Source organism: Somniosus microcephalus, chromosome 3 (assembly GCF_052327205.1).
Source record: "Somniosus microcephalus isolate GS21.2 chromosome 3, FLI_Smic_1.0, whole genome shotgun sequence".
Classification (NCBI taxonomy): Eukaryota; Metazoa; Chordata; class Chondrichthyes; order Squaliformes; family Somniosidae; genus Somniosus; species Somniosus microcephalus.
The window spans coordinates 65,342,968-65,369,360 of NC_140989.1; the positions used below are offsets into that span (position 1 = coordinate 65,342,968).

A 26,393-nucleotide genomic window follows, 5' to 3' on the forward strand; every position below is an offset into this window, starting at 1 on the left:
CTTTTTCCGAGTGGCAGGCAGTGACTAGTGGGGTACCGCAGGGATCGGTCCTTGGACCCCAGCTATTCACAATATATATTAATGATCTGGACAAGGGAACTAGATGTAATATCTCCAAGTTTGCAGACGACACAAAGCTGGGTGGGCGTGTGTGCTGTGAGGAGGATGCCGAGAAACTACAGGATGATTTGGACAGGTTGGGTGATTGGGCAGAAGCATGGCACATGCAATATAACGTGGATGAATGCGAGGTTATCCGCTTTGGTGTCAAAAACAGGAAGGCAGATTATTATCTGAATGGCAATAGATTGGGAGAAGGGGAAGTGCAACAAGACCTGGGCGTCCTTGTGCACCAGTCGCTGAAAGTAAACATGCAGGTGCAGCAGGCGGTTAAGAAGGCAAATGGTATGTTGGCCTTCGTAGCGAGAGGGTTCGAGTACAGGAACAAGGATGTCTTGCTGCAGTTGTACAGGGCCTTGGTGAGACCACATCTTGAGTATTGTGTGCAGTTTTGGTCGCCTTATCTGAGGAAGGATGTTCTTGCCATGGAAGGAGTGCAGCGAAGATTCACCAGGCTGATGCCTGGGATGGCAGGAATGACGTATGAGGAGAGATTGGGTCGATTGGGCTTGTACTCACTGGAGTTTAGAAGAATGAGAGGGGATCTCATTGAAACTTATAAAATTCTAACCTGTGGAATTCTCTACCACAAAAGGCAGTGGAGGCCAATTCATTAAATATATTCAAGAAGGAGTTGGATATATTTCTTAAGGCTAAAGGGATCAATGGGGCATCCACATCAATGGGGCTGTGGTGGAAAGGGTGGACAGCTTTAAGTTCCTCGGAGTCCACATCACGGAAGACCTCTCCTGGTCCCTCAATACCTCCTCTCTGGTGAAGAAGGCCCAGCAGCGCCTATATTTCCTAAGGAGGCTGAAGGGATGTAACCTGTCACCCCTGATCCTCTCTAACTTTTACCGCTGCACAATAGAGAGCATCCTGACGAACTGTATCACAGTATGGTATGGCAGCTGTAGCTACTATGACCGGAAAGCCCTGCAGCGGGTAGTCAAAACTGCCTAACGCATTACCGGCACCCGGCTACCGACCATAGAGCACATATACCAGAAACGCTGTTTACGGAGGTCACGGTCCATCATCAAAGACCCTACCCACCCCAGCCACAGTCTGTTCGCCCTCCTGCCATCTGGGAGATGCTACAGATGCATTCGCACCCGTACGACCAGATTTAGGAACAGCTTCTTTCCCAGGGCTGTCATCCTACTGAACTCCACAAATAAACTCTAAAGCCTGCACATCTGCCAATGCACTTTATTATGGTTATGTTTATGTTAATGTATTACAAGCCAAATGTATGTTGAATGTTTAAATGTCTTAATCTAAATGTACAGTCTCGGGAGCCGCAAGCCTACATTTCGTTGTACTGCACTTGTGCACTAACAATGACAATAAAAGTTGATGTGATTTGATATGGGGAGAAGGCAGGGACAGGGTACTGAATTTGGATGATCAGCCATGATCGCATTGAATGATGGAAAGTTCACTGGGCTGAATTCTACCATACATCTCGCAAGTATTGGCGTAAACCTGACTCTCTCTATACACACCTTTTCATCAGCTGCACAGACACAGATAAAAGCCCAAGGTGCTGTGTGCCGATGACCTTCCTTTAGAGAAAATAGTTACTGATGCAAGCTACTAATCACTTTTACTTTGTGTTGTGAAATATCACTGGCAAAGACTGTAAAATTAAACTGTTTGAACGTGTAACAAATTGTCTTCTTTGGCTATGAAATTAACTAACATCAAAATGGCGAACCATATTTTGTTCCATTCAATTTTAGTGACCAAAGGAAATCAGATCTATGTGGCACTTAGTTACCACAAAAAGAAATACCAGTACAGCTTATGGCCAGATAAAGTTGTTAATGGATGCTGCTCTGTGTCTCCAAACAGTGGCCAAAGCAGGGTTCCATTCCAGGAAAGGACTGACATCAAGAGCAGGTTGACGTGTACAATGTGCCACAAAGAATTCAAGAGCCTACCTGCCCTCAATGGCCATATGAGGTCTCACGGTGGTCAAAGGACATCTCCCAAACAGGTCAGTAAGCATGTGCAATGGTATTAATATTTCTATGTATGTAGAAAATACATCCAGATAAGATGCTTACCTGTGCAAATGATTGCTTGCTGCTTGCTCTGCTATATTTTCTGTTAGGATGTCATGAATTTAAACAAAATATTAGTAATACAGGCAGCTCTGGACGAGTAGATTGTTGTAAGTTCAAATGCAAGCCTCGTCTAAAATTGAAGCTTTTGTCTCGGACTTGCTTAGATTGAAGTTGTTAATGTTAGTTTCTGTACTGCCTTCAGTAAATCTAATGAATCAGCAGTGGCGACCATCACAGCTGTACCTGATCCTGTCTTCACCAGATATCCACCTTCTGCAGAGCTTGCTGGATAGCAGCCAGGAGTAGGAGACCCGGTCATTCAAATTAACTTACTTAGCCCAGGGACACAGGGCAGTTGATGTGGCCCTGATTATAGTCTGGCTAAGACTTGCTAACTCGGACTCAGCCGAAGACTGAACCTATGATCTTCTCATTGGTATTTATTTCTAAGCATAAGCTAACAAATTTCTGAAGACTAGTTGTGAGACATGGAGGCACACCTGAGACTGAAATTCTGTTCCCACGGAACTGTCTGCTAATACAATGAACTTGGAGTTACGAGCTGTGTTACCTCTGAATCTGGAGATTTTCAGTAAAGGGATTGGAGTGGGGCGGGGTGGGAGGAAGAGAATATTGTGAGAGGGGAGAGAATTCCCCAAAGGGACAAAGTGAAAAGTCAACTGAATAGAGTTGTTCCATTTCTGCGTGATTCACGTCCGTTGTATGCACACAAAATTAGGAATATAGACTGAGCATGCAGAATCATATAGTTTGCATTTCTCAGCAAAACAGCTTCAAGATTAAAGTAAGGACTATTACTGTCACTATTTATTGAAATTATAAATATTTATTGAGTTATTAAGAAAAGTTACAATCATTTTTTTAAAAAGTGTTCACCATATCGTCAATCTTCAGCTGGAAGTTTAAATAAAATCAGTGGGTGAGTATTGCCAGTTCTGCAATTGACCACTAGATAGAGCTCTTCCTAATGGTGGTCTGTTAACGCCAAAGTAATATTTGAATGCTTTGTAAAGCACTGGGACCGTGCAACCCATTAAATTACATGGGCCCCAAGTGGAGCGAGTGAAAGGATACTTATGTTCCAACTATTTTTATATTACCTGGTGCAAACATGCCTTTTCATGATCGTGCATGTGTGGATTTGACACCAGATTAAGTAGGTAGTATTTAGTATCATTGTCTAGTAAAATGTAGGGACCCCAAACCAAACCTTTGCACGGAGCCCCCACTAAGCAAATGCCGAACCTGGCCGTAGCATGGTATTAAAAATACGGCGCCAACCTGGGGAAGCTATAACACAGGACTACATGCATGCTAAAAAGCAGAAGCAGCATGCTATAGACAGGGCTAAGCGATCCCACAATCAGCGGATCAGATCAAAGCTCTGCAGTCCTGCCACATCCAGTCATGAATGGTGGTGGACCATTAAACAACTAACTGGAGGAGGAGGCTCCATGAATATCCCCATCCTCAATGACGGTGGAGCCCAGCACGTGAGAGCAAAAGACAAGGCTGAAATGTTTGCAACCACCTTCAGCCAGAAGTGCCAAGTGGATGATCCATATCAGCCTCCTCCTGAGGTCCCCACCACCACAGAAGCCAGTCTTCAGCCAATTCGATTCACTCCACGTGATAGCAACAAATGGCTGAGCGCACTGGATACAGCAAAAGATATGGGCCCTGACAACATCCCAGCTGTCGTGCTGAAGACGTGTGCTCCAGAACTAGCCACGCCTCTAGCCAAGCTGTTCCAGTACAGCTACAACACTGGCATCTACGCGACAATGTGGAAAACTGCCCAGGTATGTCCTGTCCACAAAAAGCAGGACAAATCCAATATAGCCAATTACCGCCCCATCAGTCTACTCTCAATCATCAGCAAAGTGATGGAAGGTGTCGTTAACAGTGCTATCAAGCAGCACTTACTCACCAATAACCTGATCACTGATGCCTAGTTTGGGTTCTGCCAGGACCACTTGGCTCCAGACCTCATTACAGCCTTGGTCCAAACATGGACAAAGGAGCTGAATTCTAGAGGTGAGGTGAGAGTGACTGCCCTTGACATCAAGGCAGCATTTGACCGAGTGCGGCATCAAGGAGCCCTAGTAAAACTGAAGTCAATGGGAATCGGGGGGACAACGCTCCACTGGCTGGAGTCATACCTAGCACAACGGAAGATGGCTGTGGTGGTTGAAGGTCAATCATCACAGCCTCAGGACATCGCTGCAGGAGTTCCTCAGGACAGAGTCCTAGGCCCAACCATCTTCAGCTGCTTCATCAATTACCTTCCCTCCATCATAAGGCCAGAAGTGGGGATGGTCGCTGATGACAGCACAGTGTTCGGTGCCATTCGCAACTCCTCATATAATGAAGCAGTCCATGCCTGCATGCAGCGAGACCTGGACGACATTCCGGCTTGGGCTGATAAGTGGCAGGTAACATTTACGCCACACATGTGCCAGGCAATGACTATCTCCAACAAGCGAGCGTTTAACCACCGTCCCTTGACATTCAACAGCATTACCATCGCCGAATCCCCCACCATCAATATCCTGGGGGTCACCATTGACTAGAAACTTAACTGGACCAGCCACATAAATACTGTGGCAACAAGAGCAGGTCAGAGGCTGGGTATTCTGCAGTGACTGTCTCACCTCTTGACTCCCCAAAGCCTTTCCACCATCTACAAGGCACAAGTCAGGATTGGGATGGAATACTCTCCACTTGCCTGGATGAGTGCAGCTCCAACAACACTCAAGAAGCTCGTCACCATCCAAGACAAAGCAGCCTGCCTGATTGGCACCCCATCCACCACCTTAAACATTCACTCCCTTCACCATGGCTGCAGTGTGTATCATCTACAAGATGCACCACAGCAACTCCCCAGGGTTTCTTCGGCAGCACCTTCCAAATTCGCGACCTCTACCATCTAGAAGGACAAGGGCAGCAGGCGGATGGGAACACCACCACCTCCTAAGTCACACACCATCCTGACTTTGAGGTATATCGCCGTTCCTTCATCGTCGCTGGGTCAAAATCCTGGAACTTCCTCCCTAACAGCACTGTGGGAGTACCTTCACTACACGGGCTGCAGTGGTTCAAGAAGGCACCTCACCACCATCTTCTCAAGGGCAACTAGGGATAGGCAATAAATGCTGGCTTTGCCAGCGACACACACATACTATGAACAAAGGGGGAAAAAAAAGTGTGAATATTGACACCACTATGTCAGCCAGTGAGTTGCAGACGAGACCGGACGTCCTGCAGGACTTGCAGCAAACGGAGTCTGTTTTACAGCAAACGGTCTATTTACACAGCAAACGGTCTATTTACTTAGCAAGCGTCTCTGTGAGTTACAGCAAATAGAACTCGTGGCTGAAACTGCAACAAAGTCTCCCAATAAAAGCAGGATTATTTCTCCAGCAAAATGCAGTGGGTGGAGGAGAGTTACCCCAGTAATTCGGAGCATTTTAGTCTCTCACATTTCGGATGGGCACCTGCCTGCTTGCAAACTGGACAATCCAATTTGGGGTAGTTGCACAATTATTTTGAGGAATTAAAAACTGGACATTGTAAGACCCATTTTAAATCCCTGCATTTGTGCAGACCCATTTTGAGTTCTCAAGTGTACGAGAGGACCTTTCTGGTTTTTAGACTGGACAAAAGGTGGCTGCTGGTTCCACCACCGCCATTTAGGCAAACTACCAATCAGCATTAAGTGCAACCTTGTTAGCATAGTCTACATCGAGAACATTAAAAAAAAAGCAGCCTTCCTGTAACCCCTCTGAGATTGCCAGATAATTCTGATCTTTGACAGTTTCATGTGTTGGCCAACTGCCACAAAAAATTGGATTGAGACTGCGCAACTGGACTGGGATACTGGAGTTCATTTTTGTTTTATTATCTGAATTCATTACAAGTGGGTACCTCATTAATTTCCATTAACTTAACCAATTGAATTGTTTTCATTAATTACTGTAGTCTAATGCTGTACGTTAAACACGCTGAGGCAATTTGTGGAATAAATCAGATACTGACCGTCATGCCATTATGGCACATTCAAGCACAGCAGAGTGTTTACTGTTTAATGTGCCCATAGTTTCAATGGACCGGGAGTGTAAAAGAGTGGCTTTAACTGAAGATATTGGAGGGGAAAAGAGTCCCAGCTTGAATCGGGAGTGGGAGGAGCTCAAATTTTTATACCAGGTATAAACCTAACCCTCTGAACCGAGTCCTAAGTTCAGTCACTTGCCCAAATATTTCATAAGTCTCTTGAACATAAGTGTGCTTTGAAAAGCTAAGATTGATTTTTTTGCTGCATTGTAGGTAGTATATTGCCATTTTTGGTTCAGAGATTTTGATATGGGGATTATTTTTAACTTAAACATCATTATGTCTTGGTATCTATTTGAACTTTCTCGATCAGTTGAGTGAGGGAGGGACTAGATTTAGTGTTTGTATGCAAGACTTCAGCTGTCACCTAGGAACAATTAGCAACGAGACTCTAGGATGGTATGTTGCCTCCCTGGTGCAAGGGTCAAGGATGACTCGGAGCGGCTGCAGAGCATTTTGCAAGGAGAGGGTGAACAGCCGGTTGTCGTGGTGCATATAGGTACCAACGATATAGGTAAAAAAACGGGATGAGGTCCTAAAAGCTGAATATAGGGAGTTAGGAGGTAAATTAAAAAATAGGACCTCAAAGGTAGTAATCTCAGGATTGCTACCAGTGCCATGTGCTAGTCAGAGTAGAAATAGAAGGATATTTCAGATGAATACGTGGCTGGAGGAATGGTGCAAGGGGGAGGGATTCCAATTCCTGGGACATTGGAACCGGTTCTGGGGGAGGTGGGACCAGTACAAACTGGACGGTTTGCACCTGGGCAGGACCGGGACTGACGTCCTAGGGGGAGTGTTTGCTAGTGCTCTGGGGGAGGGTTTAAACTAAAATGGCAGGGGGGTTGGGAACCTGTGCAGGGAGACAGAGGAAAGGGAAACAAGGATAGAAGCAAAAGGCAGGAAGGAGAAAAGCAAAGGTGGCAGTCAGAGAAATCAAGGGTTTAAATCAAACATGGCCACAGTAAATAATAATTCTAAAAGGCCTGAGTGTTTATATAAAAAAAAAAAAAAAAAAACAAGTCTGAAGGGCAAATAGAGGTAAACGGATATGATATGATTGGGATTACGGAAACATGGCTCCAGGGTGACCAAGGCTGGGAACTCAACATCCAGGGGTATTCAATATTCAGGAAAGACAGGCAAAAAGGAAAAGGAGGTGGGGTAGCATTGCTGGTTAAAGAGGAGATTAACACATTTGTAAGGAAGGATATTAGCTCTGATGATGTGGAATCTGTATGGGTAGAACTGAGAAATACCATGGGGCAGAAAACGTTAGTGGGAGTGGTATACAGACCCCCAAACAGTAAGGCGGAGGTTGGGGATGGCATTAAATGGGAAATTAGAGACGCATGCAATAAGGGCACAGCAGTTATCATGGGTGACTTTAATCTACATATAGATTGGGCTAACCAAATTAGTAACAATACTGTGGAGCAGGAATTCCTGGAGTGTATACGGGATGGTTTCCTGGACCAATATGTCGAGGAACCAACTAGAGATCAGGCCATCTTAGACTGGGTATTATGTAATGAGAAAGGAATAATTAGCAATGTTGTGCGAGGCCCCTTGGGGCAGAACGATCATAATATGACCGAATTCTGCATTAAGATGGAGAGTGAAGTATTTGAATCAGAGACTAGGGTCCTGAATTTAAATAAAGGAAACTACGATGGTATGAGGCGTGAGTTGGGTAGGATTGATTGGGGAATGTTACTCAAAGGGTTGACGGTGGATAGGCAATGGCAAACATTCAAAGATCGCATGGATGAAGTACAGAATTTGTTCATCCCTGTTTGGCATAAAAATAAAACAAAAACAAAAAAGGTGACTCAACCATGGCTAACAAGGGAAATAGTGGATAGCTTAAGTTCCAAGGAGAGGATATATAAATTGGCCAGAAAAAGCAGTAAACCTGAGGATTGGGAGCAGTTTAGGATTCAGCAAAGGAGAACAAAGGGATTAATTAAGAGGGGGAAAATAGAATATGAGAGTAAGCTTGCAGGGAACATAAAAACTGACTGTAAAAGCTTTTATAGATATGTGAAGAGAAAAAGATTGGTGAAGTCAAGCATAGGTCCCTTGCAGTCAGAATCAGGGGAACTTATAATGGGGAACAAAGAAATGGCAGACCAATTAAATACATACTTTGGTTCTGTCTTCACAAAGGAGGACACAAATAACCTCCCAGAGATGTCGGGGAACATAGGGTTTAATGAGAGGGAGGAACTGAAAGAAATCAGTATTTGTAGGGAAATGGTGTTGGGGAAATTGACGGGATTGAAGGCCGATAAATCCCTAGGGCCTGATAATCTACATCCTAAGGTATTTAAGGAAGTGGCCCTAGAAATAGTAGATGCATTGCTGGTCATCTTCCAAAATTCTATAGACTCCGGAACAGTTCCCATGGATTGGAGGGTAGCTAATGTTACCCCACTGTTCAAAAAAGGTGGTAGAGAGAAAATGGGGTATTATAGACCGGTAAACCTGACATCGGTAGTGGGGAAAATGCTAGAGTCCATATTAAAAGATGTAATAGCAGAGCACTTGGAAAACGGCGACAGGATCGGACAAATTCAACATGGATTTACAAAAGGTAAATCGTGCTTGACTAATCTACTGGAATTTTTTGAGGATGTAACTGGTAGAATAGATAAGGGAGAACCAGTGGATGTGGTGTATTTGGACTTTCAGAAGGCTTTCGATAAGGTCCCGCATAAGAGATTAGCATGTAAAGTTAAGGCACATGGGATTGGGGGCAAAGTACTGACTTGGATAGAGAACTGGTTGGCAGACAGGAAGCAAAGAGTTGGAATAAACGGGTCTTTTTCCGAGTGGCAGGCAGTGACTAGCGGGGTACCGCAGGGATCGGTCCCAGGACCCCAGCTATTCACTATATATTAATGATCTAGACAAGGGAACTAGATGTAATATCTCCAAGTTTGCAGATGACACAAAGCTGGGTGGGCGTGTGTGCTGTGAGGAGGATGCCGAGAAACTCCAGTATGATTTGGACAGGTTGGGTGATTGGTCAGATGCAGTATAATGTGGATAAATGCGAGGTTATCCACTTTGGTGGCAAAAACAGGAAGGCAGATTATTCTCTAAATGGCAATAGATTGGGAGAAGGGGTAGTGCAACGAGACCTGGGTGTCCTTGTGCACCAGTCGCTGAAGGTAAGCATGCAGGTGCAGCAGGCGGTTAAGAAGGCAAATGGTATGTTGGCCTTCGTAACGAGAGGGTTTGAGTACAGGAACAAGGATGTCTTGCTGCAGTTGTACAGGGCCTTGGTGAGACCACACCTTGAGTATTGTGTGCAGTTTTGGTTGCCTTATCTGAGGAAGGATGTTCTTGCCATGGAGGGAGTACAGCGAAGATTCACCAGACTGATACCTGGGATGGCAGGAATGACGTATGAGGAGAGATTGGGGTGATTGGGCTTATACTCGCTGGAGTTTAGAAGAATGAGAGGGGATCTCATTGAAACTTATAAAATTCTAACAGGACTAGACAGACTAGATGCAGGAAGGATGTTCCAGATGGCGGGGGAGTCCAGAACCAGGGGTCACAGTCTAAGGATAAGAGGTAATCCATTTAGGACTGAGATGAGGAGGAATTTCTTTCCCCAGAGAGTGGTGAACCTGTGGAATTCTCTACCACACAAGGCAGTTGAGGCCAATTCATTAAATACATTCAAGAAGGAGTTAGATATATTTCTTAAGGCTAAAGGGATCAAGGGATATGGGGAGAAGGCAGGGGCAGGGTACTGAGTTTGGATGATCAGCCATGATCTCATTGAATGGCGGAGCAGGCTTGAGGGGCCGAATGGCCTATTCCTGCTCCCATCTTCTATGTTTCTATGTAATTGTGTGTGATGGAATTATTGCAAGTATTCAGTGGAACCAGTTGAGCATTGAATGGGAAAGGGAGCTAATTTCAAACCATAATATTCAAAATATTTTAATATAAATATATTTTTCTTTTCAAAAAATAAGCTATTTAATCAGTGTATACCTGCATTAAACTAGACAGGAACATTTGATAGAATGTAAAGCCCTCTTGTCACTGTGTAATTGTGCTTGGATTTCATATATGTGCTTCTATTTTTTTCTGCCGTTCCCTTTTCTCCTGTGGGTTCAACAGATATATCTACAGAATAGAAATATCCAACAGGTATGGAAGCTAAAAGGTTGTCCATTAGTAAGTCTTACCATTTTACCAACAAAGCAAATCATTACTGGTTACACAGATGGTAGTTAAACTTTTGTAGGAAATCAGATGGTAAAGAAAGGGGTAATGCAAGATATTCCAGTTATGAAGTCACATAAGCATTTGTTAAGTAATAGCTACAGAATAGAAATATCCAACAGGTCAAATCAGATTGTGACTAAATCAGAAGCCATATTTAATTAGAAGTAAATGACTGGCCCTATTTTGCTCTCAGCGGTGACGGTTTCGCTGTTCACCTTGCTGACAACTGCCCACAGACTTTTCCCAGGCTTGTCAGCAGAGATTTCCACTAATCCGGAGTCTTTCCCAGCTTCGCCATTATCATTACAGCAAAACCGCAGCCAATACGTTGTTTACTAATGAATGAATCGAGCGTTTGTAAACTAACCACACTTCCAACACATCATTGTTCCTCCCTCCCTCCGTTCAGTTTGCTTCCTTGTTTTTTTCCATATTTTTAGAACTTAGTGATTCAGGGTGTACAGTTCCATGGGTGCCAGGCGTCCTTTGAGACCTCATTTAAGGTGCTTATCATGTGTAAGCTTAGATAGTGAGTGTTAGTATTGCGGGAGCAATCGGAGTTGAGCTTCATCCTGCTTACACCAATGTATATACACATGTACTTTCCTGCAGGGCGTACTGGAAAGTGATCAGGAGTGGGCACCTCCTGGCTGAATATTTTTATTCCTAGGGATACTGGGCAACCTTACCACCACCATCACCAACCCGTCTGCCACAGTAACGCTACAGTGTGATCAAACTTCTTGGCTCAGTGCCACGTGGCACATTTCTCCTTGAGGGAGTGATTGCTTTGTGTTTTAAGTAACTTCTTACTGAGGGCAGAAGTTTCTTCAACAACATACTCACCTGCACTGTTCACCAAGGCAAGCTGGATTCTCTAGCTCTGCTAGATGGAGAGGATTGATGTAATGCAGTCACTGCAGTTGGGAAGGGGTAGCAAATTGCAATGATAAATTTAAAACAAAAAGTGGCAAGTGCAACTGGTTTCAAATGAGGCACCAAATATTTAATTTGTAAGTGTGGTTCTCCTCCCACGCTGAGAGTGCAGTTTCTCGACTCTACTGCAGGTTAGAACTGAGGCTAAAGTCTTAAAAGTTCTTAAGCGCTGCAGAGAATCTTGAACAAACTATTGACATCTAGGTTAAACCTCCAAACACAATTTATAGTGGAAGCTAATCTGCTTAATTATAGTAATTCATTGTGAATGCGTATCATTTACACGTGAAGACAAATGACTTTAATACATTTGTTTTTCAAATTTCAATATGCGGTATTATCGGAGCAACCATCCTCTGTTTGGTTCACATATTTGGATAATATAATTGTACTATCCTGTGCTTTGACAGTACAGTTTATTTAATTTCATGCATTTAAAAAAAATTAATGCATGGACTTGCTCCAAACAACAACAACTTGTATTTATATAACGCCTTTAACATAGCAAAACGTCCCAAGGCGCTGCACAGGAGTATTTTAAGACAACAAATTTGACCCCGATCCACATAAGGATAAATTAGGGCAGGTGACCAAAAGCTTGGTCAAAGAGGTAGGTTTTAAGGAGAGTCATAAAGGAGGAAAGAGAGGTAGCGAGGCGGAGAGGTTTAGGCAGGGAATTCCAGAGCTTAGGGCCTAGGCAACAGAAGGCACGGCCACCAAAGGTTGAGCGATTATAATCAGGGATGCTCAAGAGGGCAGAATTAAAGGAGCGCAGATATCTCGGGGGTTTGTGGGGCTGGAGGAGATTACAGAGATAAGAAGGGGTGAGGCCATGGAGGGATTTGAAAACGAGGATGAAAATTTTAAAATCGAGGCGCTGCTTAATGTCGGTCAGCGAGCACAGGAGTGATGGGCGAACAGGACTTGGTGCAGGTTAGGACACAGGGAGCCGAGTTTTGGATGACCTCAAGTTTACTTAGGGTGGAATGTGGGAGGCCAGCCAGGAGTGCATTGGAATAGTCTAGTTTAGAGGTAACAAAGGCATGTGAATATTACTTGCCAGTAATGCAAATTGGAATCCAACAATAAAAAATAACGTGCACATTGAAACTGAAGACTGCAGAAGCTAAACCAATCATGCAAAGTACATCAGATCTTTGACTTTTATGTACATTTGTATGGCAGAATCTTGAAATTAATTTTTAAAAATTCACTTCTTAAGGTACAACTGCATTTAGAAACTGAGGGTATATTACTTCATTAATCTGCTAGATCCTGTCTGATCTATCTCAGGTGTATTGCTTTGGTAGGACCCCTCTGTAACTGAGGCTGAAAGCCTTTGGTTGTCTGTACAGGATGAAGGAGAGAAGCAGCCTAAAGAGGTGGATCACCTCATGCCCATCATCATGCCTGTCTCTGTGCCTGTAAAGCTTCTGCCTGCTGAGCCCAGCAAGCAGGCCACCACTGCCAAGGACAAGCCTGCCAACTCTGTGTCAGATGACGAGATGCCAGTCCTCACGAAGATGACTGATTCTCCACCCCACGCTCCCAAAGTGGCCCAACCCTGCTCATCCTCTGTGAGTGCTGCCATTCTTCCTACTAACCCTGCCAATGGTGCTTTGTTTGAAACCCTTTGCTTGCTGGTGGGAAACTGTCATGGCTTCTGCTGCAGGGTTTCAGATAGGACCAGGCTGTTGGTAAAATACTAACTGAAATTACCTGTTGAGTTGGATTACCAGCTCAGGTTACATTCATAAATTGCGAAATTGCCATTCATAAATAATGGATCTTTCCAATAAAAGTGCATTGGTTTTCAGTTTAGAACAATGTTAAGCTTTATATAAATGCACAACTCCTGCAGTTGCAAACATTGTCTGGATTATTAATTATGAGGTTCTAAACCAGATTCTCCTGGGATGCAAAGGGATTCATGTGCAAATCAATTGTTTGCTGTGTTTGCTTTTATCTGCATGCTATTGCCCTTCTGACCTTGTTGTGACTTTGAAAAGTGAAGCTTCTGTACTCCTGTATTTCAGCTCAATTGCAACTCACTCTGTTGGCAGGAATCTCTGCAATCCAATTTTTTCCAGAGAGGTAACGGTTATGAAGAATACTGAATTGTCTTTCACTTCAACACTTCCAGTGACAACAAAACATTCATTGTAATGTCAGCCAATGTCCGTGCCAGACATTCTCTAGCAGTGACTAAGCAACATATGCAGAAAGATGTAATTGTTGTACTCACATCTTTGAGGAATGCTTGAATCTCTCTTTTAGGGCAACTGTTTTTTGAAGACATTTTCCAAAAACTGCGCTTTTTTACTTTGTTTCATTGTTTTTGTTCAAGAAGTTCTTTACCAGTTTTTAGAATCTTTATCTGTCTTTGTTTTTGGTTGAAATCAAAGATGATCTTACTTTATTACCATAGAGGCAGTAAAAACAACCCCAGCCCTTTAAAGGAGAACACAAACACATTTCAAAAAGTAACACATCTCAGTAATGCAAAATCCAGTATAACATTCTATATTTTTAACCACATGCTTGCTTTGTTCTGGAAAAATGAAGTTTGCAACAATGCAGCTTTACTCTCCAACAGTATTGACATCTATTCATTCCCCTCCTCGCTGTATCTAATAACTCAATGAAATGGTTTCATCGTAATCCCAAATGCAGAGTTCTTATACTGGTATTACAGGCAGGTCACATGATTGTTATTGGCACCCAAGTGCTCTGGATAAATTGTCTCGCCTATGTGACCTATTTGCTAGGAAACATACCCACTATGGAGTCAGAATTTTACTGCAGAAGAGAATGTTGTTGCTTTTGGAGAGCAATTACTAAGTAACAAGTTGAATTTCTCCATGTTGAGGTGGATTGTGGTGATAGTGCTATGATAGAGGGCTGTTGCAACAAAGTGTTGTATTCACCATTGTTCCCCTCTAATTTTTTCCCTTCCTGTAGAGTCCTTGTACAGAAATGTGGTTCTACAGGCACCAGGTGCTCTTGTGTACCTCACCTATGTGGCCATTGGGTGAGCCTATGCTGTTGACTGTTGGCCGGTTATCTGGCCATAGAAAGCCATCACAACTGACCCCAATCCTGTCCTTCACGGATGTCTACACATACATTTCCCAGGGAGGGGTCATTAGATAGCAATCTGGAACAGGAACTTTTCTTTTCTCCCTTCACTCTAGCTCAGGTGATGAGGACAGTTATTCACCACTACCTCACCTCAAATCAGCATAAACTAGGAATGCAGTCTGGTATCATCCCAGTCTGCACAATTCACCCCCACACTAGCTGATTAATTTGCCCACTAAGGCAGGGAGGCGGTAGGAGATTGTGGGCTCGGGGAGGAATTAGACCCATGGGTGGGCTGGGAATCTTTATCAACACCTGGTGTAGACCTCAGGCCCAGAATAAGTGCCCACAGGCCCAGTGTTTGCCACGCGGTGACGGGCCCGGGTCAGCGGGGTCACTGGCCGCCATCTTGGGCAGGACGGGATGTCACCTATTGCACCCTTGAACAAAAATGTTGATGTATTCAGCCCAGCAACCTCTTTTAGCTAGTCTGCCCTAGCTAGCAAGGTCGGGACCCGGGAGCGAGGACGAGCCGTGTGCGTGTGCGCGCTAATTGGATGTATCAGAGACTCCCCTTGTGGAATAAACAAATGCCTCATGACTCTTCGGCTCACCCTAGCTCGGAACCGGTGCGCTACGGTCATCAGTGCGTACGACCCAACACAGGAAGCCACAGACGAGACCAAAGAGGAGTTCTACTCTAGCCTCATGTCTGAGTCCCAACGGGCGACAAGCTAATCCTACTTGGCAACTTTAACGCCAGAGTTGGAAAAGACAGATACCTCTGGGGAGGTGTGATCGGCAGAGAGGGGGTAGGGAAAGCCAACTCCAACGGTACTCCCCTCCTGACGAAATGCTTAGATCATGGCCTTGTCATAACCAACACCTTGTCCCATCAGAGAGACGAGTACAAGGCTTCATGGCAATGCCCTTGCTCCAAGCACTGGCATCTGCTGGACTATGTCATCGTCCGAGCGAGGGACCACGAGGGCGCCCGCACACCCACGCCGTGACAGGAGCTGATGACTGCTGAACAGACCACCACCTAATCTGCTCTCTCATATCCATCAATGTAGCCCCAAAACAGCGGCAGCAACAGAAACAATGCCGCAGGAAAATCAACGCTGGAGCACTCAAAGACCCTGCTAAGAAAGCCCTATTCAGCCTGCGCCTCACAACCAACCTGATGACTCCCAGTGATTCAGAGACAGGGGCCCCGATGTTCGGGCAGCTGTCGGGCGGCTTTTCATGCGGCCGTGGTCTGAAAATCGCGGAAAAAGCGGGTCGGGACCTCCGCGCCCCCCCCCCCCACACCCCTTGCCTGATTCCCCGCCCCGTCCGACTTTCGGACCGCCGTTTCCACGCGCCCCGCTTCAGTCCCGCCCGCCGCTGGCGGGACTGCTCGTCTGAGCACTAATCACCAATGATCACCTTGTTAAGGACGATTTTCCCGTGCTGTTGTGACTTTGGGGCTTTCCCCACCTGAAACCCGCCTGCGGGGAACCCCGCCGATGAGAGCTGGCGTGAAAACAGCTGGCTTGCTTGCTTGCAGCAGCAGGTTGCTGAGGGCTGAAGAGATTTAAAGAGGCAGCATTTGCAGGCTGCAGGACCTTGTTGATCAAGGCTTGGGGGAACTATTTGAAGCCTTAGGAGCAGCTGCAGAAAGTTGGAGCCTCATACACTTCTTCAGTGTGAGCTCCTGGGAAGCCCCTCTCACCACCCTAACTCAGGACCTCCTCAACCGAGGCATCTGCTAGAAGCATGGGAGGCCTTTGGCACCTTCCCTTCCTGGCATTAGAGGATCTCCAGCAGCAGAACCAGGAACAGCAGGATGATTACCAGGAGCACCAGGCTGCTGCTCACTCACCTGAAGCTGCACAAGCCAGAAGGGGCCAGCGCTTGGAAGTGGCTTGAGAGCACCTTGCTGCGCTTTAGGGGTAGAGTGGGACCCGTTTCTGCACTGGCAGTCCTACTCAGAAGGACTTCCATGAAGATCTGGTTTCTCTGTTCAACAGATGGCCAACGCTCCTCAAGAGATGTCATTCTCTTATGAGCACTCACCATGTTTTCCGTATGCTGGCGAGTTATCTCCTCCATGGAGGTTGCCAACCTTTCCATGGTGCTGCGTTCATGCACCAATGACTTCACAAAGGCTCTGCTCATGGTCGCTATGGACTCCTCCATTCGCTCCACACTCGCAGCGACCCTGGAGACAAAACCTGCCAGAGACTCCTGCATCTGTGCATGGAGATCCATCACCTCTTTTCTCTTGCGGATGGACCCAGAGGCAGAGGGTCGAGATGCAGCGCAGCTGAGCTGAGCTGGCAGAGCCCTGCGCCCTCCGACGAGGACTCTCCACTGCTGTCCCTGTCTCCAGTATCTGCTGAGGCTCACTTGTCAGCTGTGAAACACCAGGTGACAACACTACTCTATGTCCCGAAGGTCCCCCCGAGGTGTGAGTGTCTGCGCTGGTGCTAGGTGCGCTTACTTCTGCTGACGCTGCACCCTCAGAGGTTGGAGCTTCCTCTGAGGAGTCTGGCTGCACAGCCTCTTCCTCCTCCACAGTGAGGACGGGGGCTCTGGATGGTACTGTGGGGGAGTAAAGGAAGGAGTTACAGATGTAATGCCAAGGTTCCTCTGGTGACTCCCAGCGAGTTGGCATCTGCTGACACCTGCATCCATGCAGCATTGGTCTCAGTGGGAGGCCTCTTCCTCCCTGACCTAGGGAAGAGGACCTCCTTGTGGGCCCTAACCCCATCCAATAATGCCTGCAGTGAAGCCTCGTCGAATTTGAAGGCAGCTCGGGGTCTGGCACTGGCCACAGCTGCTGCAGCTCCTCTGCCATCCTGTATGGTTCATTTGGAAGCCTTCAGATGATGCAGTGCTTGCTATGGACCTTGAAAGCACCACGAATGATGACATCATACTGTGGGGATTTCTGACTCGATTTAGACAATTAGCAAGGCTTCCCACATGCTGGGAATTAATTGGCCAATTGAGGGAAAATTGCGTGGGGCTGGCTGACACTTTTTTTTAATGTGTGTCAGAAACCCCACATTCGGGGAAATCCGACATTCCCCACACAAGCCGAAAATTGGGGCCATAATGTCCGCAGCACCAGGTCTGCACTCAAGGCCTCCATAATCGGAAACTGTGAAGAGACGCTCGGTCACTCGACCAGAAAAAACACCAAGACTGGTTCAACGAGAACAACCAGGAGATCCAAGAGCTAATAAACCGCAAGCGCAAGGCATTCCTGATCGGGAAACAGCAACACAACTCGAGAGCAAGAAAGTAGCTCCACAGACACCTGAAGGCCGAGGTCCATCAAAAAACTCGCGACCAAAAGAACAGATGATGGGTGGAGAAAGCGCAGGAGATCCAGCAACTAACCGACAACCACGACGTGCGTGGATTCTTTAGCACAGTCAAGACCACCTAAGGCCCAAGCACACAAGGTCCTACCCCAATGCGGGCCAAGGACAGAGGGGCAGTCAGTGCCCGCTGGAAGGAGCACTTCGAAGAGCTCCTTAACCGAGACTCTGTCTTCGATGCGAGTGTCCTCAACTCCACCCCGCAGCATGCTACCCGCCACCACCTCCGCACAACCCCAGCCCGGCATGAGGTTGAAAAGGCCATCCGACAACTGAAGAACAACAAGGCCTCAGGAGCAGATGGAATCCCCGCCGAGGCACTAAAGCATGGCGGAGAAGCACTACTGGCGCGAATACATGAACTCATTTCTCTTATTTGGAAGGAGGAGAGCATGCCAGGTGATCTCATGCCATAATCGTGACCATCTTCAAGAAAGGTGACAAATCCGATTGCGGCAATTACAGAGGAGTTTCCCTGCGGCCTGCCACAGGGAAAGTCATTGCAAGAATCCTCCTCGGTCGCCTTCTCCCAGTGGCTGAAGAGCTCCTCCCAGAGTCGCAATGCGGATTCCGCCCACTAAGGGGCACAATGGACATGATCTTCACCGCACGTCAATTACAAGAGAAATGCAGGGAACAGCACCAACTGCTGTACATGGCCACCTTTGACCTCACAAAGGCCTTCGACACTCAACCATGAGGGATTATGGAGTGTCCTGCTCAAATTCGGCTGCCCTCAAAAGTTTGTCACCATCCTCCGCCTGCTTCACGATGACATGCAAGCCGTGATCCTGACCAACAGTTCCACCACAGACCCAATTCACGTATGGACCGGGGTCAAGCAAGGCTGTGTCATCGCACCAACGCTCTTCTCGATCTTCCTTGCTGCAATGCTCCATCTCACCCTCAGTAAGCTCCCCGCTGGAGTGGAGCTAATCTACAGAACAAACTGGAAACTGTTCAACCTCCATCACCTCCAGTCCAAATCCAAGGTCGTCCCATCCTCTGTCGTCGAATTACAGTATGCAGATGGCGCTTGCATCTGCGCTCACTCGGAAGTCGAACTCCAAACCATCGTCAACACCTTCACCGAAGCGTACGAGAGCATGGGCCTTACACTAAACATCCGGAAGACAAAGGTCTTGTACCAACCTGCCCCCGCCACACAGTACAGCCCCCCCCCCGATTATCAAAATCCACGACGAGGCCATGGACAACATGGAACACTTTCCATACCTCGGGAGCCTACTGTCAACAAGGGCAGACATCGATGACTAAGTCCAACACTGCCTTCAGTGTGCCAGTGCAGTCTTTGGTCGCCTGAGGAAGAGAGTGTTTGAAGATTAGGACCTCAAACCCAGCACCAAGCTCATGGTCTACAGAGCAGTAGTGATTCCCACCTTCCTGTACGCTTCAGAGACATGGACCATATACAGCAGGCACCTCAAAACACTGGAGAGGTACCACCAACATTGCCTCCGCAAGATCCTGCAAATCCATTGGCAGGATAGGCGCACTAACGAGAGTGTTCTCGCTCAGGCCAGCATCAAAGCTATGACCACGCTCGATCAGCTCCGATGGATGGGTCACATCGCCCGCATTCCTGATACGAGACTCCCAAAACAAGCGGTCTACTCGGAGCTCCGACACAGCAGGAGCGCCCCAGGTGGGCAGAGGAAACGCTCCAAGGACACCCTCAAAGCCTCCTTGAAAAAGTGCAACATCCCCACCAACACCTGGGAATCCCTGGCCCAAGACCGCACAAAGTGGAGGAAAAGCATCCGGGAAGGCGCCGAACACCTCGAGTCTCTTTGCCGAGGAGCAAGCGCAAGGAGCGCACATCAACCCAAGCACCCCACCTGCCCGCCCCTTCAACCACCGTCTGCCCCACCTGTGACAGAGACTGTAGGTTGGACTCATCAGTCACCTGAGAACTCATTTTTAGTGTGGGAGCAAGTCATCCTCGGTTCTGAGGGACTGCCTAAGAAGAGAAGGCGGCTCCGATGGATACTTTTTCTAGCTTCAAAAATGTTACCAATAATGATGGCTCCATTTTTTTTGTTTAATATGACTTGATTTAGCAGTGGGGAACAGGAAGCTTGGAAGCACCATTACTAGTAATGATTTAAATAGAGAACGATTGGCATGGGTGAAAGAATAGAGGCTAAACAAAGAGGGTTTGCCTATTGTAATGAAATCTGTTTGTCTTGCCTGTATTCGTTTTGCACTCATGTATATTACCCTCCCCCACACGGTGTATAGTTTCACTTCCTCTTTCCTGACTAACCTGGAAGGTTCCAGGTCTTGGCTCTTGGCTCCGCCCCTGACTTCTCTTACTTAAAGATCCCAGGATCTGTATGACTCATTCCTGTGAGCCAGTCAGTGTGTTGAGATGTTAGCTCTGATCTTAGTGATTAAAAGCCAACTTGTTAAAGTCTATAACTTCTAGTTTTGTGGTTATTGAAGGCACATCACCTATCCAATGACAACAACTTACACTTGTATAACACCTTTAACATAAAGAAACATATCAAGTTGCTTCACAAATAGGCATAAGGAGAGAGATTAGGAGAAGTGACAGTAAGCTTGGTCAATGAGATGGGTTTTGAGATCGTTTTTATAGATAGAGGCAGAGTGGTTTAGAAGCGAGCTATAGCTGAAAGCTTTACCAACAATGGTGGGTGGAAAGGAATGGGGAATTCCCAGAAGGCTTGCTTCAGAGGAATGTGATGTTCTGGATGGGATATAGTGTAATAGGGGTGGAGGCAGGCAGTTTTGCGGAGGGAAAAACAAGTTGTTTTGGTATTTCAATTGAATGAGATGCCATGGTTGTAAATGCTTTTGTTCAGCCGGACAGAGTGGCCTCTCGGGGAATGGGATGGGGTCAATGGCAAGGGAGTGAAGTTTGTTGCAGGGACTGAAGACTATGCCTTTCTGGTGTTGAGCTGCAGGATGATCTTGTATCCTGTCCATAAATACAAGAGGGATGCCAGAAGAACCTCCACAGATGGGAGCAGTTTTAAAGTCTTGGACAAATTGGGCTTTATAGAGAATTAAGTTGTTGATGGGGTAGGAGAATTTTTTGGCTTAATGAGGAAATCAAGCAACTTGTGAGAGTTCCAGATGTGGTCAGAGGATAATGAGACCAAGAATATCAATAGATGAATAAGGGTTAAGCCATTAATGGTGGAGCCATTTAAGGTAAAAGTTAGTGACTGTTGCATAGACTTGGAAGAGGCATAAAAAAAAATGTCTGAAGAAGTGAAAGAAACACTATTTCCGTTGCCCATGGAGGAGGTTATGATGTGATTCAGCCATTACACTATGGCTGGTGATTATAAGCACATAAGCTTTCCAGTCTTAAGTGGAGTCTCAATAATGTTATGAATGCAGAGTGGAACCATCAGAAAATAAGTGAATTGGATTGGATGATTAATAGTGGAAAACTTTGATGTGAAAGAGAAGGCAGTGCTGGGAAACCTTAAGTTATTGGAAACAGAGTCGGGATGATCTATCAACTAAACTACAGATGAAGGATTTTGAAGGAAATCTAAATACTAAAATTATACAAATAGTAGGACGTGTTGCGGTAATTTGTTTAAGTGTACCGTGCCAGAGATTGTGGCAATATCAAAAACTATTACAAATGGTATAATAAAACGTTCAAGAACAGAATTTTAAAGGTGGACAATACAGACAAGATTATAGCCTGGGAACAGCCATGCTGAAAACCATAATGACGATCATAGGTTAACCCCACTAGAGAGGTAGTTTTGAAGGGTAAACGGGCTTACCTTTCTTGGGGATCTTGTTGACACATTTACCAGGAGAAACTTGATGTCGGGCATAATCAATCTGAATGCAACAATGGAGGGAGGAGTTTTCCCAAGATTATCTAGATTGCATTTGGAGGAGAAAAGTGGAACATCAGTACAAAATAAAGGTGAAAAGGTGGATTCACAGAGGTTACTAGAGATTGCTTTGGCAAAGAACCAGAAACAGTGGCTGCTGGAGTTTCAGGAATACAGTAGATGGCACTTCCATAACGTTAAGCTTAGCAGGACCAATCCTGGATTTACAGAGGTTATGAGCGGAGAAAGATTTGGCATGGAATGCTTCAGACTGATCAAAATACCAATTGCGACAGGTAAAAATTTTTATCACAGGAGGCAGAGCAACAGACATGATGAAAACAAAATATACTACCAGATCTGATGGACGAAGGCGATATGAAACCTTCCATGCAAGGTAAAATTGCATCAGCTCTTTCACTGACCCAGATAGAAGGATTGACAGTGAAAGTAGCAGTTGGGTGGGCAAAGGCAGCAAAGAATTCTTAAAGATCTGACTTATAATGAAAAACAAGATGCTTTTTGCTAGATTAACCCAAAATGAATCCCACTGCCTTCTTTTCCCATAGTCCAATTTAAAATATTTATCCACTTGCACTGTTGAAAGATGCAGTGCTCTCTGCTTAAACTGAGTCAAAGAATTCCATGCTCAAATAACCTATGTAAAGACATTTCTCTTCCTTAACCTTTCTCTTCATCCTCTTAGCGATGATTTTAAATTGACCCCTTGTTACTGATTTTTCCCTGCCATAGGAAATATTCTTTCCTTATTCACTCCGTAAAATCTCAATTAAATCTCCTATTGGCCTTTTCTGCACCAGTATCTCGAGTTTCTCACTGCATGGTATCATTCTGTCGAAACTGTGGTTTCAATATCCTTTCAGTAATGGGGTACCCAAAGCTTCACACAGTATTCTAATTGTGATCTAGCCATTGCCTTGTACAAATTCATAAATATTCTTTGCTCTTGTGCCCTATATTCCATTTATGAAATTCAAAATGCGATTGGCTCTTTTTATGGCTTTATCTTCCTGCACTTGCACTTACAAGGAATTGTGTATTTGAACCCCTAGGTGTCTCTGTTGGCATCCACAGCCTTCAGTGTTTTTCCATTGAATGTGTGCTCCCACTTCTTGTTTTTCCTCTCAATTGCATTGCCTCACACTTGCCCACATTAAACTGCAAACCTGTCTGCTTATTTCATTAACCTGTCCGTCTCCTGAAGGCTGCCTACTCTCTACTACTGTGTTATTAGCAAATTTTGTTTTTCTGCACCCTATGCCTAATATGTCTGTCTATATTTCTAGACGCAAAAGGCGTCAAGGGGTATGGGGAGAGTGCGGGAATATGGTATTGATAGAGGATCAGCTATGATCATATTGAATGGTGGAGCAGGCTCGAAGGGCCGAATGGCCTACTCCTCCTATTTTTCTATGTTTCTATATATTGAGAACAAAGGTTGACTCGGCATGGACTCCTGGGACACACCACATCCAACCCATTTCCCATTTGAGCAACAGTCGCTAACCCAACTCTTTGTTACCTCTGTAAGGCAACTTTCTATCCATGCTGCTGCATTTCCTCTTATACCATATCTGAACTTTTGTAACAAGCCTCCTGTGAGGGACGTTATCCAAAACCTTCTGAAAATGCAAATACAGTACGCCTATTGCATTGCCTTTATTTATTCAGTACTTCTTAAAAAAAAAACTTAGATTTGTCAAACACGGCTTGCCTTCATCAAATCTGTGCTGGATGTCCTTGATTATCCCTTTCATTTCCAAGTACTAATTTGATCATGAGCTAGGTATTCTAAAAAATTTGCACACAACTGACATTAGATTAACTGGTCTCTAGTTAGCTGATTTATCCTCACCTCCCATTTTGATAAGGGGTGTTATGTTGGCTGCTTTCCAGTATCCCTGACAAAATTTGCATATAAAAGGACGATTGAAAAGTTAATGTCAGAGCCTCTGCTATCTCCTCTCTAATTTACTTCAACAGTCTAGAGTCTGATGACTTTTCCATTTTGAGTCCTGCAATTTTTTTTCGGACCAATCCCTTTTCTGTTATTTAAACCGACTGTTCCACATCCTCCTTTAGCATCCCTGCATTGCCCCAACCAACCATTATCTATAAAAATGGGTGTGAAGTATTTATTTATTTCTGCCATACCTTCATCTTCCATAACTAGATTCTCCTTCATCCTTGACAACTTCAACCCTTTGTTTAACTGTTCTTTTACTTTTAAATGCTATTAAAATCCATTACTGTTTCCTTTTTTATATTATCTGCTTTGAAATGGATTGTTGTGAGTTCAGAGTAGGGGGAAAAATGGTCACCTAATGTCCCTCACCACCTTATTCAAATGAGTTTTTGAGCATTGTGGAGAAATTCCATCATTCATCCAGTCTTAACTCCTGCCCAACCCCTGAATGAAAAGTAGTATCACACAACATTAAAGAAATGGTAAGATTAAAAATAATTCTTATTTACCCCATCCTCCGTAGCAACTGTACACCCCCCCACACAGTTGCCTTCAGCTGGCCAGGTATGCTCCTGTGTACCATGGCAACTATCATTGCTATTTTATGATCATCTAGTGGCAGGTAGTCTTTGGTGGGGTGAGCTGACTCTCCTAGAATTGATTTCTCTCAGCTGGAGGGAGAGAAGAGAAAACTAATATCATTTGCATGTTCCACTATATACTGTATCTGTCCGCGATCAACCAGCAGTGAACCAAAACAATGGTTGGGTCTTGAAGTCCACAGTCTAGCCACTCCTGAGTTGGTGGCTTCACTAAGGCAACCATCATCTGTAGAGTAAATAGGGAAGAAAATAGTATGTTTATATAGGAGTACAAAAAATCCTTAAGTTGGTAACGCTGTCGTGCCCTCAGTTCATTGAAATCTATGGGTATGCTCTAATGCTAATGCCAGCTGTTCTACTTGTTCAATAAGGTGTGTTGTAATGTAAAAAGATGTACTATTTTCTCCCACTAACAAGGCTTTAGGAGTGTGTGTGTTGGTGTTCCAATTTTTGTTTCCTCTACTGAGGTATGAAAGGGGGGTAGAGAATCAAACATTTCTGCTTTTAAGAAGCTGTTTTGATTTATTGCAGCTATAGATGCTTGATGCTTGTTTTCATGGTGTGTGTGTTTTTCTTTGACAGTGTTTTTGTATTTAATCTCAACTGATCTTAAGTCTAACTTTAATGTTGGGGATGAGGGGGGATAGTGCAGGAAAGTGGAGTTGAGGTAGAAGATCAGCCATGATCTTATTGATTGGCGGAGCAGGCTCAAGGGGCCAAATGGCCTACTCCCGCTCCTATTTCTTATGTTCTTATACTTAGTTGGAAAAGAAAGCACACTGCCATCATTTAAAGAGGAAGCAATACAACAATGTTTTCTGATGATTTGCTGTGGTTATGGATTTAATATTGTGTACATAAATATATTACTAACACTTTTAATTAGGCATTTCTTTTGTTCAAAATCTTTCCCAAAAAAATTAATATAATTCAAACTATGAACTTCTTAGGAAATTGTCCGAAAGTGTCAACCCTGTGGTCCACTGTCGGAAGATAGCTTCAGATCTCAGCAAGACAAGAAGAAGTATCGACATAGGCCAGAGCCCCTCTACATTCCTCCACCTTCTGTCAACCTCTCTGCTTCGTACCCAGGTGCTACCCTGTACCAAAGTCAGCTCCGCTCACCAAGAATCATGGGAGATCACCTGCTGGACAGGACGCATGAGCTCCCACCCTACACACCACCCCCGATGTTAAGTCCAGTGAGACAAGGCTCTGGCCTTTTCAGCAGTGTCATTTCTTCACATGGTGGCACTTACCCAGCACTGCCAATCACCCCTTCAACGCCACGTATCCTGCTTGGTCGAGCTAGTGAGTATTTTGTATCCAATTCTGCTGTACAGTTCTTGAATTTTTCACTGAGAAGCTCAGACTTTAAATTTGGCTTAATTCTAAATTTAGTGAGTTTTTTTTAGATCACTAGAATTATGTTTTTCTAGATGACAGAGCATTCCCCGAGTCAAGCAGGTTAACTAATTCTCCTACGTTGCAGTTTAGCAAAGGTCCAAACACAGCATTAAATGACATGTCATCCGACTTATTTTACATTCAATAAATTTTCTTCCTTGTGGCAAAATACCTGAGCTGCACTTCCTACTTTTTCATGACTGCTGGGGAATTCGCTGAGGGGCACCTTCTGTCATTTCATTGTACAAATGGTCTGTCCTGGTTGTCGCCGGATACATTTTGGGATCTTGTATCTGTAGCAGGGTAAAGGCTACAGACTTGAAATGGTCTACGCCTACCAAAGTTACTTTGGATAAAAGTGTAACTGCATTATAAATCCTAATTTTAGATCAAACACTGCAACTAACTGAAGAAGAGTTATTTACATTTTGAAGATGTTAACTCTAACCATTTTAAGTACTGACGTATTTAGCTTTTGAAGGATAAAGGGATTTAGGTGTCCATGTACACATCGTTAAAAGCTAGTGCACCGGTACAAAAAGCAATCAAAAAGGTTAATGGAATTTTGGACTTTGTCT

General features: G+C 44.9%; 1 protein-coding gene across 7 annotated transcripts in view; it reads left to right on the forward strand.

The window, feature by feature from the left end:
- LOC147121106 (transcriptional-regulating factor 1-like) overlaps positions 1 to 26,393 on the forward strand; it is a 279,913-nt gene that overhangs the window by 187,777 nt on the left and 65,743 nt on the right. For 6 of the 7 annotated variants that reach the window (XM_085980821.1, XM_085980823.1, XM_085980826.1 and 3 more), the window contains 3 exons: positions 1,978 to 2,122; positions 12,869 to 13,090; positions 25,359 to 25,719. In XM_085980821.1, the coding sequence (XP_085836947.1) occupies positions 1,978 to 2,122; positions 12,869 to 13,090; positions 25,359 to 25,719 (728 nt within the window). The remainder of the gene's footprint in view (positions 1 to 1,977; positions 2,123 to 12,868; positions 13,091 to 25,358; positions 25,720 to 26,393) is intronic. The other variant, XM_085980825.1, reaches the window with a different exon arrangement.